The 12,566-nt window shown below is 48.3% G+C and overlaps 1 protein-coding gene across 1 annotated transcript in view; it reads right to left on the minus strand.

Moving 5' to 3' along the window:
- Positions 1 to 302: 302 nt before the first annotated feature.
- LOC144610455 (bone morphogenetic protein 1-like) overlaps positions 303 to 12,566 on the minus strand; it is a 143,158-nt gene continuing 130,894 nt past the window's right edge. Inside the window, exons 18-21 of the mRNA XM_078429180.1 lie at positions 11,391 to 11,518; positions 7,913 to 8,126; positions 5,386 to 5,636; positions 303 to 1,471 (exon numbers count right to left, since the gene is read on the minus strand). Coding sequence (XP_078285306.1) covers positions 1,337 to 1,471; positions 5,386 to 5,636; positions 7,913 to 8,126; positions 11,391 to 11,518 — 728 coding nt within the window. The 3' untranslated portion in view covers positions 303 to 1,336. The remainder of the gene's footprint in view (positions 1,472 to 5,385; positions 5,637 to 7,912; positions 8,127 to 11,390; positions 11,519 to 12,566) is intronic.

Consider the following 12,566-nt stretch of genomic DNA (forward strand, 5'->3'; position numbering starts at 1 on the left):
GAGGGTGGTCCCGTACAGGACAAACCAATTTAGCCCAAAATGCGGGATGTCCCGGCTAATGTCTTTGTTGATGTTGCAAGTGGAGCTGCTGAGATGCAAGAAAAATGTTAGACTTGATCTGACAATAAAGTATTATCGTATTTGGTATACGGGTCAGTTAGCAACCCGACGCATAACAGCAGGTAAAGTGTGAGTAGGACAGACTAAACAGGGTGCATTATGAGTGGAAATCTTTCCATTTCACTCAGTCGAGAACACGCAAAGATCAAAACAGGACAACCAAAAACACGGAACAAAACACAAAAGGTGCAGTATGTCTTTTTATTGGGATTCAGAGAGTGAATTTCAAAGTATACCAGCCAAAAATCGACAGCATCTCATGTTGTGTGTACTTTGTCAGCCAGGTGGGATGACAACTTCCAGCCCTCTGGTCCCCACGTGTACTATGGAATACAGGAAGCAATTTCTAATCAATTGTTCGGTGAGACAGGAGACAGAATTCAAAGTGACCTCAGGATATCAAAGCCGGTCGCACTGTTAAATCCGCAATGCAACTTATCCCGAGATTCTTCTTGGCAGTCTCCACTGACCAAAACTATAATAAAGGTGGCCACGACAGAGTGCTGCAAAAATAACAAAAGTTTGGAGACCAGGACCTGAGGCTGAAGGTATTGTTTGCATGTGGCCACGTTTTATTGAGCAGGTAGTTCCATTGAGAGGTCTTCTATGCTGAACGCCATTAATCAATGGAGGGAACGGTTAAATGGCTCCTCGTCCACTGGCAACAGGACTCTGGCATGAAGCCACTGGGTGCACTGGCTCGGAGAAGACCCTCGACATGCCTGGTTTCAGTTCAATAGCTCTGCTGACAACCCAGCCACAATCAGTACCGGGTAGCCTGCTACTTACTTCATGGCTCTTGGTCACGTCTTGCGACTTCAACAGTAAACAAAGCCCTAGAGAGGTTTCACAGAAGTCCAGGGACCATTACAGAGGCTACTCAATGGACCTGTCTCAAGTGTTGTCTGAGAGAAAGCCAATGTATGCCCGCTGAAAGCGATCCATACACCAGCTTAGATCACGGACCCTTCAGGAGATGCCATCTCCCACAACACTTTGTCCTTCTTTTGTTTAAACACTGCACGGCTGAGAGGTTTGTTGGCTCCCAGTCATTGCTGCTTTGAAGCATCACATATCATAATACACTTGATTCATTTCAGCTTGTTAAAATGCCGAAATTTGGAAATGGCTATGTTCCTCGTGTCAGAATTTACAGTACGATTTTTAAAAAACTCGCAAACTCCAGTCTCTCTGTGTGTGTGTGTCAGGGGTCGGATTATTTCCTCAGGTGAAGAGTGTCCTGGAATTTGGTGCTGGTGTAGCGAGCATGGAAACCCTTCTTGTTAATGGTGTCGTCTGTGTGGAACCGAATCATGATGGAATCTCCAGCTGAGTAAATCTCCTCCGGAGGCTGAAAAAGGAAACATTTACCTGTCATTAAAGCGATTCACTCTGACTTGCAATCCCCCATGCCACTGCCGAGGGTGGATTAAACCGAAGACAGACACAAAACGCTGGAGGAACTGAGCGGGACAGGCAGCATCTCTGGAGAGAAGGAATGGGTGACGTTTCGGGTCTGAAGAAGGGTCTCGACCCGAAACGTCACCCATTCCTTCTCTTTAGAACTGAGATGAGGACAATTAGAACTGAGATGAGGAAAAACTTTTTCAGTCAGAGAGTTGTGAATCTGTGGAATTCTCTGCCTCAGAAGGCAGTGGAGGCCAATTCTCTGAATGCATTCAAGAGAGAGCTAGATAGAGCTCTTAAGGATAGCGGAGTCAGGGGGTATGGGGAGAAGGCAGGAACGGGGTACTGATTGAGAATGATCAGCCATGATCACATTGAATGGCGGTGCTGGCTCGAAGGGCCAAATGGCCTCCTCCTGCACCGATTGTCTATTGTCTTCATAGATGCTGCCTGTCCCACTGAGTTACTCCAGCATTATGTGTCTATTTTCTGATACAGCTAAATGCTCGTTCTTGCAGCAGTAAGTCTGTTGTGTACCTGCAGGTGTCAGTGTGCATCTGTGCGTGGGCCGCTGCACTTGTGCTCACACGTGCAAACAGATGTGCAAATCTCTAAATACCCGTCTGTCTCCGCACTTGTGTTGGTGTAAGTGTGTGTACTCGTATACACTCACACACACTGTCGGTGCCTCAAAAAGGCAGCCAGCATCATCAGGGACCCACACTACCCTGGCCACACTCTCACTGACCCACACCACCCTGGCCACACTCTCACTGACCCACACCACCCTGGCCACACTCTCACTGACCCACACCACCCTGGCCACACTCTCACTGACCCACACCACCCTGGCCACACTCTCACTGACCCACACCACCCTGGCCACACTCTCACTGACCCACACCACCCTGGCCACACTCTCACTGACCCACACCACCCTGGCCACACTCTCACTGACCCACACCACCCTGGCCACACTCTCACTGACCCACACTACCCTGGCCACACTCTCACTGACCCACACCACCCTGGCCACACTCTCACTGACCCACACCACCCTGGCCACGCTCTCACTGACCCACACTACCCTGGCCACACACTCACTGACCCACACCACCCTGACCACACTCTCACTGACCCACACCACCCTGGCCATGCTCTCAATTCACTCCTGCCATCAGGAAGAAGGTACAGGAGCCTGAAATCTGTAACGTCCAGGTTCAGGAACAGCTTGTATAAGAAAATAACTGCAGATGCTGGTACAAATCGAAGGTATTTATTCACAAAATGCTGGAGTAACTCAGCAGGTCAGGCAGCATCTCAGGAGAGAAGGAATGGGTGACAGTCTGAAGAAGGGTCTCGACCCGAAACGTCGCCCATTCCTTCTCTCCCGAGATGCTGCCTGACCTGCTGAGTTACTCCAGCATTTTGTGAATAAATACCTTCAGGAACAGCTGCTTCCCTACAGCCATCAAGCTATTAAACACTACAACCTCTAACTAAACTCCAAACCACATGGATGTGTAGGAAGGAACTACAGATGCTGGTAGATACCAAAGATAGACACAAAACGCTGGAGTAAGTCTGGAGAAAAGGAACAGGTGACGTTACGGCTCGAGACTCCAAACGTCACCTATTCCTTTTCGCCAGAGATACCGTCTGACCCGCTGAGTTACTCCAGCTTTTTGTGTCTACCTTCCGAACTCTATGGACTTGGGATGGACATTGTTTTTATGGATTGTTTTGCACTATCAATTGTTTCACACTATTATCGATGGTTTTTTATACAGATAGCACGTATCAAAAAGCTTTTCACTGTACCTCGGTACACTTGACAGTAATGAACTAAACTAACCAATAAAACCCCAGGGACAACTATCTGATAAAACACTTCCCAGCACTAGAACCACAACGGGGAGTGGCGTGAGGTGTGAGGCTGGTGTTTGTCACTTGACCAGGGAGCAACTTTAACTAACACCGAACCTCAGAGAGACACAAAAAGCTGGAGTAACTCAGCGGGCCAGGCAGCATCTGTGGAGAACATGGATAGGTGACGTTTCACAGAGTGCTGGAGTAACTCAGTGGGTCAGGCAGCATCTGTGGAGAACATGGATAGGTGACGTTTCACAGAGTGCTGGAGTAACTCAGTGGGTCAGGCAGCATCTGGGGAGAACATGGATAGGTGACGTTTCTCAGAATGCTGGAGTAACTCAGCGGGTCAGGCAGCATCTCTGGAGAACATGGATAGGTGATGTTTCACAGAGTGCTGGAGTAACTCAGCGGGTCAGGCAGCATCTGTGGAGAACATGGATAGGTGACGTTTCACAGAGTGCTGGAGTAACTCAGCGGGTCAGGCAGCATCTGTGGAGAACATGGATAGGTGACGTTTCACAGAGTGCTGGAGTAACTCAGCGGGTCAGGCAGCATCTCTGGAGAGACGTAATGGGTGGCGTTTCGGTTTGAGACCCTACTTCAGACCAAGCCTCAGTGGGAGCCAAGGGTTTTCAATTTGGAAGATTCAGAGAGAATGTCAAACATCGGGAACAGTAAGCGAAGATCAAAATACTGTCAACGACAGAGTGTAAGGAACGTTATTCACGTTATTCCCTTTATCATGTACACTGCGGACGGCTCAATTGTAATCATGTTCTGTCTTTCCGCTGACTGGTCAGCACGCAACAAAAGCTTTTCACTGTACCTCGGTACATGTGATAATAAACTCAACTAAACTAAAGTAAACATCTGAACCAAAATCAACAACTCAGCTGTTCTCCCTTGGCTCACGGTTGGTAGGGGATTTAGAACAGTCACGCTGAATATCCATGAGGGCTGAGGACATTATCTCTGGTCAATAGCCATTACCTGTCACTTGTGTGGAATGAATGTTAGTGCCCACTCACCAGCATTAAGCTGAATGGTCAACAAGCCCTTCTGCATGCAAGCTGATAACTTCATTCTTTTAAGAAGCAACAAAAAAGGAACTGAATAGTGTTTAACCATCAGTGATGGTCCCTATTTCAGACCTTATCATGGGAGGAGGTATCACAAAATGCTGGAGTAACTCAGCGGGTCAGGCAGCATCTAGGAGAGAGGGAATGGGTGATGTTTCAGGTCGAGACCCTTCTTCAGACTGATGTCAGGGGAGGGGGGCGGGACAAAGAAAGGATATAGGTGGAGACAGGAGGACAGTGGGAGAACTGGGAAATGGGAGGGAAAGAGAGGGACAGAGGAACTATCTAAAGTTGGAGAAGCCAATGTTCAAACTGCTGGGGTGTAGTCTAAAGTTGGAGAAGTCAAGGGGTGATTGATGAAGCAACTAATGATGACCAGGCTGAGGCTTTAGTGCTGAGGAATTCCAGGAAAATCTCGGGACTGAAATGGTTGTCCTCCAACAGCCAAGTTCCTCCCCCGTTCCCCCCCCACTTTTCCACAGCTCTGTCCCCACCTTTCCAGGGCTCTGTCCTCACCTTTCCAGGGCTCTGTCCCCACCTCTGTCCCCACCTTTCCAGGGCTCTGTCCCCACCTCTGTCCCCACCTTTCCAGGGCTCTGTCCCCACCTCTGTCCCCACCTTTCCAGGGCTCTGTCCCCACCTCTGTCCCCACCTTTCCAGGGCTCTGTCCTCACCTTTCCAGGGCTCTGTCTCCACCTTTCCAGGGCTCTGTCCTCACCTTTCCAGGGCTCTGTCCTCACCTTTCCAGGGCTCTGTCTCCACCTTTCCAGGGCTCTGTCCCCACCTTTCCAAGGCTCTGTCCCCACCTTTCCACGCTCGAAGATACAACCCTGTAGCCTGCGCTGTTTTATGACGCGGCAACAGACTGGACGACAACAGGAGACGCACGGAAGTGTCGAGGTCTTACCCCTGAGCCACAGAACCTGCCCAGTCTGGGAGCGGTGTCGTCCGAGCCGTCAAACAGCTCCATATAGTCGTAGCCACAGTCCGCCTCCTCCTCGATCTCGAAGGTCTGGAATATCAGCTCGACGCCGTACCCCTCCTCAGCCTGGACCACCCACTGGCAGTCTGCACCCTCGGGGTAATTATTGTCCCCAAACTGCGAGTGGGAGTACACGTCCTTGGTCTTCACTTCTGCCTTCAACCTACCCCCACATTCTACAGACAAAACGTGCACGTGTGTCAGTAACATCCCAGTCAAACCCATCTTACAGCCCAGCGGTATAGAGACATAGAAAATAGGTGCAGGAGGAGGCCATTCGGCCCTTCGAGCCTGCACCGCCATTCAATATGATCATGTCTGATCATCCAACTCAGTATCCTGTACCTGCCTTCTCTCCATACCCCCTGATCCCTTTAGCCACAAGGGCCACATCTAACTCCCTCTTAAATATAGCCAATGAACTGACCTCAACTACCTTGCTGTGGCAGAGAATTCCACAGATTCACCACTCTCTGTGTGAAGAAAAACGTTCTCATCTCGGTCCTAAAAGACTTCCCCCTTATCCTTAAACTGTGACCCCTTGTTCTGGACTTCCCCAACATCGGGAACAATCTTCCTGCATCTAGCCTGTCCAACCCCTTAAGAATTTTGTAAGTTTCTATAAGATCCCCCCTCAATCTTCTAAATTCCAGTGAGTACAAGCCGAGACTATCCAGTCTTTCTTCATATGAAAGTCCTGCCATCCCAGGAATCAATCTGGTGAATCTTCTCTGTACTCCCTCTATGGCAAGAATATCTTTCCTCAGATTAGGAGACCAAAGCTGTACGCAGTACTCCAGGTGTGGTCTCACCAATGCCCTGTACAACTGCAGCAGAACCTCCCTGCTCCTATACTCAAATCCCCGCGTTATGAATGCCAACATACCATTCGCTTTCTTCACTGCCTGCTGCACCTGCATGCCTACTTTCAATGACTGGTGCACCACGACACCCAGGACACGTTGCATCTCCCCTTCTCCTAATCGACCACCATTCAGGTAATAGTCTGCTTTCCTGTTCTTGCCACCAAAGTGGATAACCTCACATTTACCCACATTATACTGCATATGAATAGTAATTGAATATGAAGATTAATTTCTCTAACTTCATGTACCAACTTTCCCTCTCTCTCCACCCCTCCCCCACCCAAGTCGCACCAGCTTCTTGTTTACACCCAACGTACATCTAACCACGGCCTGTGTCTTTTATCAGCGTTATATTTTTGGCATATCTTTCATTCATTGTGCTTTATCTCTCTACATCATCGTACGTACCTCTCATTTCCCTTTCCCCTGACTAGTCTGAAGAAGGGTCTCGACCCTGAAACGTCACCCATTCCTTTACTCCAGAGATGCTTCCTGCCCCGCTGAGCTACTTCGGCTTTTTGTGTCTATTCTGAGAGCTTGTTCCCAGTCGCAAAGATTAACATAGAAACAGAAAAAAGGTGCAGGAGGAGGAGGCCATTCGGCCCTTCAAGCCAGCACCACCATTCATTATGATCATGGCTGATCATCCACAATCAGTAACCCGTGCCTGCCTTCTCCCCATATCCCTTGATTCCAGTAGCCCCCAAAGCTCTATCTAACTCTCTCTTAAATTCATCCAGTGAATTGGCCTCCGCTGCCCTCTGTGGCAGAGAATTCCACAAATTCACAACTCTCTGGGTGAAAAAGTTCCTTCTCACCTCAGTTTGAAATGGCCTCCCCTTTATTCTAAGACTGTAGCCCCTGGTTCTGGACTCCCCCAACATTGGGAACATTTTTCCTGCATCTAGCTTGTCCAGTCCTTTTATAATTTTATACACCTCTATAAGATCCCCTCTCATCCTTCTAAACTCCAGTGAATACAAGCCTAGTCTTTTCAATCTTTCCTCATATGACAGTCCCGCCTTCCCAGGAATCAATCTCGTGAACCAATAGACAATAGGTGCAGGAGTAGGCCATTCGGCCCTTCAAGCCAGCACCGCCATTCAATGTGATCATGGCTGATCATTCTCAATCAGTACCCCGTTCCTGCCTTCTCCCCATACCCCCTGACTCCGCTATCCTTAAGAGCTCTATCTAGCTCTCTCTTGAATGCATTCAGAGAATTGGCCTCCACTGCCTTCTGAGGCAGAGAATTCCACAGATTCACAACCCTCTGACTGAAAAAGTTTTTCCTCATCTCCGTTCTAAAGTTTTTCCTCAATCTCCGTTCTAAAACGCTCCTACGCTGCACTGCCTCAATTACAAGGATGTCCTTCCTCAAATCAGGAGGCCAAAACTGTAACGTCGTGCTGTGATTTGCCTAAAATAATTGGCCAACAAAATAACAAAGGGCATGAAGCACACTCACATCCCGCAGTTAAATAATAATTAATAAAGGTGGGAATGAGGAACATGAATCCGCTTGTTCCTATTTCAATTCAATGCCTGTGCCATTGTTGAAGATTTAAATGTTGGGGGCTTCTTACCAGAAGTGTGCGTTGCTTCAAAGCCTCTCTTCTGCACAGAGTTGTCGGAGAAGAACTTAATGAACATCCTGTTGAAGGTGGAGATCAGTGGTTCGGGCTTCTTGCTGCCACAGAATCTCCCAATGACCCTTGCCTTTGAGTCTTTGCCATCGTAGAGCTCCAGGTGATCGTACGCACATTCCTGGTGCTGCTCAATGTCCAGCTCGTTGAACGCCTAGCAAGCAAAAGCAACAATCCATTATGTGCCGGCCTTTTCTATTGTCTTGAATGAACCCCTCTCCCATCCAAGGTGGACTCCAAAATGCTGGAGTAACTCAGCGGGTCAGGCAGCATCTCTGGAGAGAGGGAATGGGTGACGTTTCGGGTCGAGACCCTTCTTCAGACTGATGTCAGGGAAGGGTCTCGACCCGAAACGTCGCCCATTCCTTCTCTCCAGAGATGCTGCCCAAAGATACCAGAGGAACAAGATGGAACAATGTGGAATTCTCTGCCTCAGAAGGCAGTGGAGGCCAATTCTCTGAATGCATTCAAGAGAGAGCTGGATAGAGCTCTTAAGGCGTCAGGGGGTATGGGGAGAAGGCAGGAACGGTGTACTGATTGAGAATGATCAGCCATGATCACATTGAATGGCGGTGCGTACTGGCTCGAAGGGCCGAATGGCCTCCTCCTGCACCTATTGTCTATTGAGCACTCCGTTAAAATCGCCTACACTGAATTGTAGTACGCAAAGGAGCCATTTTAGTAAGCAAACCCTGCCTCTCACAGTGTAATCAGTGTTTTGGGGAACAGTATGTGTGATGATACCATTAAAATGCAGAATATATCTCATCTATCAATTCACAGATTTTTGTTATTTTTCTTTTTAAATGTTTCTGCAAGTCTCTGCCTACTAAAATGGCGTCGTGACGTACTACGTTTTTTTGGGCCGAGTGGCCTATCTTGTTCCTCTAGTGTCTTTGATGCTGCCTGACCCTCTGAGTCACTCCAGCATTTTGTGTCTACCTTCGATTTAAACCAGCAGATGCAGTTTTCTTTCCCACCGTCTCCCATCCACCTCCCGACAGACTGAGACACCGACACAGACAGTAACACCAGACTCGGGAAGAGCTTCTTCCCATCTGTTATTGAACTCCAGAAGCTGTCCCAACTTTCCAACCTACCTCATTACGCACATTGGGCTTTTTGTCTGGAACTGTGACACTACAAAGCTGAAAAACTATATTCTGTCCTCTGGTATGTTTTGCTTCACTCTGTCTGTTGTACTTGTGCAAGGCTTGATTGCACGCATGTATAGTTTTACCTGGTGTGATTGGATAGCACGCAAACAAAAGATTTTCACTATGTCTCGGTACGTGTGACAATAATGAAACAATACCATATCCCATTGCTTTGTTGACCATATTCTTCCATTTTCTTGCAGAATGGTCTTTCAGATATTGGTCAGATGTTAAACTTCTCTGTGGCTACAACTGTCCTTTCTGTCTAAGAAGGAACTGCAGATGCTGTTTACACCAACGATAGACACAAAATGCTGGAGTAACTCAGCAAGACAGGCAGCATTTCAGGAGAAGTCTGAGTCTGAAGAAGGGTCTTGATCCGAATCGTCACCCATTCCTTCCCTCCAGAGATGGTGCCTGTCCCGCTGAGTTGCTCCAGCTGTTTGTGTCCATCTTCTGCCTGCGCCACGACATGAGCAGTGTATGGGATAGTCCCAGCCTCAACTACCTCCTCTGGCAGCTTGTTCCATGCACCCACCACCCTTTGTGTGAAAATATTACCCCTCAGATTCCTATTCAATCTTTTCCCCTTCACCTTAAACATAGTAAGTGTAAGCAACAAACATGAGGCTTACAGCCCAGCGGTATGAACATTGACTTCTCTAACTTTAGATAGTTCCTCTGTCCCTCTCTTCCCCTCCCCTACTGCAGCTATGAGCAATGGCTCGTTAGTTTTGTACCGACTCCATCTGCCAACCTTAGAATTGCACATTTACCACCTTCCTTTCGGTACAAAGCCCTGATGTAGAATATATGTGAGGGCAGATTTCACACGGATGTACAATGAAGAGGTTTGAATGAAGAAATCAAGAGAAACATTCCGGAGGCTGAGTGTCAGAGGTGATGGGGAGAAGGCAGGAGATCGACATTGAGAGGGAACGATAGATCAGCCATGATTGAATGGCGGAGTAGACTTGATGGGCTGAATGGCCTCATTCTGCTCCTAGACATTATGGACTCATGGAGTTAATAACCAGAAGGCAAAGACTTACTATAATTGACTAAAGAAAATAGGGCAGCGGAGGGATTTTTACACAATGTCACTGAGTCACATTCTCACAGCACAGAGGTAGGCCCTTCGGCCCATCAAGTATCCACCGGCCAACAAACACCCACCTGTGCCAGTCCTGACACCAATCCTGTGTGGGAATGAACAGCAGATGCCGGTTTAAACCGAAGATAGACACAAAATGCTGGAGTAACTCAGCGGGACAGGCAGCATCTCTGGAGAGAAGGAATGGGTGAGGTTTCGGGTCAAGACCCTTCTTGAGACTGATGTCAAGGGGGCGGGACAAAGAAAGGACATAGGTGGAGACAGGAAGACAGTGGGAGAACTGGGAAGGGGGATGGGAAGAGAAGGACAGAGGAACTAACTAAAGTTAGAGAAGTCAATAGACAATAGACAATAGACAATAGGTGCAGGAGTAGGCCATTCAGCCCTTCGAGCCAGCACCGCCATTCAATGCGATCATGGCTGATCACTCTCAATCAGTACCCCGTTCTCCCCATACCCCCTCACTCCGCTATCCTTAAGAGCTCTATCCAGCTCTCTCTTGAAAGCATCCAACGAACTGGCCTCCACTGCCTTCTGAGGCAGAGAATTCCACACCTTCACCACTCTCTGACTGAAAAAGTTCTTCCTCATCTCCGTTCTAAATGGCCTACCCCTTATTCTTAAACTGTGGCCCCTTGTTCTGGACTCCCCCAACATTGGGAACATGTTTCCTGCCTCTAATGTGTCCAATCCCCTAATTATCTTATATGTTTCAATAAGATCCCCCCTCATCCTTCTAAATTCCAGTGTATACAAGCCTAATTGCTCCAGCCTTTCAACATACGACAGTCCCGCCATTCCGGGAATTAACCTAGTGTTCATGTTCAATGTTCATACCGCTGGGCTGTCAGCCTCATGTTTGTTGCTTACATTTAGTACATTTAAGGTGAAGGGGAAAAGTTTGAATAGGAATCTGAGGGGTAATATTTTCACACAAAGGGTGGTGGGTGTATGGAGCAAGCTGCCAGAGGAGGTAGTTGAGGCTGGGACTATCCCGGGTTGGACAGGTACATGGATAGGACAGGTTTGGAGGGATATGGACCAAGCGCAGGCAGGTGGGACTAGTGTAGCTGTGGCATGTTGGTCGGTGTGGACAAGTTGGGCCGAAGGGCCTGTTTCCACACTGTATCCCTCTATGACCTCTTACCAGTTTAACACGGTGCCCTGGTGTGGTTACGATCTCCCAGGTACATTCCTTGCGGCTGGTATACTTATCAGGCCAGTTGGGGCTGGTGATGGTTCCTGAAACACTGTTGATTTTGTGTTCACATCCAGCTGCAAAAATAAAACACACATTGACAGAGTTTGTGCAAACAAAGTGCGGCTTAGAATCTGCCCCTGGCTCTAAGCCTCGTCCAACCTACTGCTTGTTAAAGAGCGCGAGGGGCAGAGGCACAGAGCATCAGGAGTTAGGCGAGGAGTGTCGTCCGTTTGGGGCTGCTTTAGCTGAAGATGGAAGGGCAGCCTTCTTGGTACCAGGGAACGAATCGTGTAGATGACACTCAGAAATCTCTGAAATCAGATCTGGGTGTCCTAGTGCATCAGTCACGGAAAGGAAGCATGCAGGTACAGCAGGCAGTGAAGAAAGCCAATGGAATGTTGGCCTTCATAACAAGAGGAGTTGAGTATAGGAGCAAAGAGGTCCTTCTGCAGTTGTACAGGGCCCTAGTGAGACCGCACCTGGAGTACTGTGTGCAGTTTTGGTCTCCAAACTTGAGGAAGGATATTCTTGCTATTGAGGGCGTGCAGCGTAGGTTTACTAGGTTAATTCCCGGAATGGCGGGACTGTCATATGTTGAAAGACTGGAGCGACTAGGCTTGTATACACTGGAATTTAGAAGGATGAGAGGAGATCTTATCGAAACGTATAAGATTATTAAGGGGTTGGACACGTTAGAGGCAGGAAACATGTTCCCAATGTTGGGGGAGTCCAGAACAAGGGGCCACAGTTTAAGAATAAGGGGTAGGCCATTTAGAACGGAGATGAGGAAAACCTTTTCCGGTCAGAGAGTTGTGTACCTGTGGAATTCTCTGCCTCAGAAGGCAGTGGAGGCCAATTCTCTGAATGCATTCAAGAGAGAGCTAGATAGAGCTCTTAAGGATAGCGGAGTCAGGGGGTATGGGGAGAAGGCAGGAACGGAGTACTGATTGAGAATGATCAGCCATGATCACATTGAATGGCGGTGCTGGCTCGAAGGGCCAAATGGCCTCCTCCTGCACCTATTGTCTATTGTCTATCATTTTCTGATGCACAAATTAATAGATCAAGCTCAAATTCTATTCAGAAAGTGCAGGTGATGTGAGCCCTGCCTGTTGGCCTCAA

This window comes from Rhinoraja longicauda, chromosome 36 (genome assembly GCF_053455715.1).
Source record: "Rhinoraja longicauda isolate Sanriku21f chromosome 36, sRhiLon1.1, whole genome shotgun sequence".
Taxonomy (NCBI): Eukaryota; Metazoa; Chordata; class Chondrichthyes; order Rajiformes; family Arhynchobatidae; genus Rhinoraja; species Rhinoraja longicauda.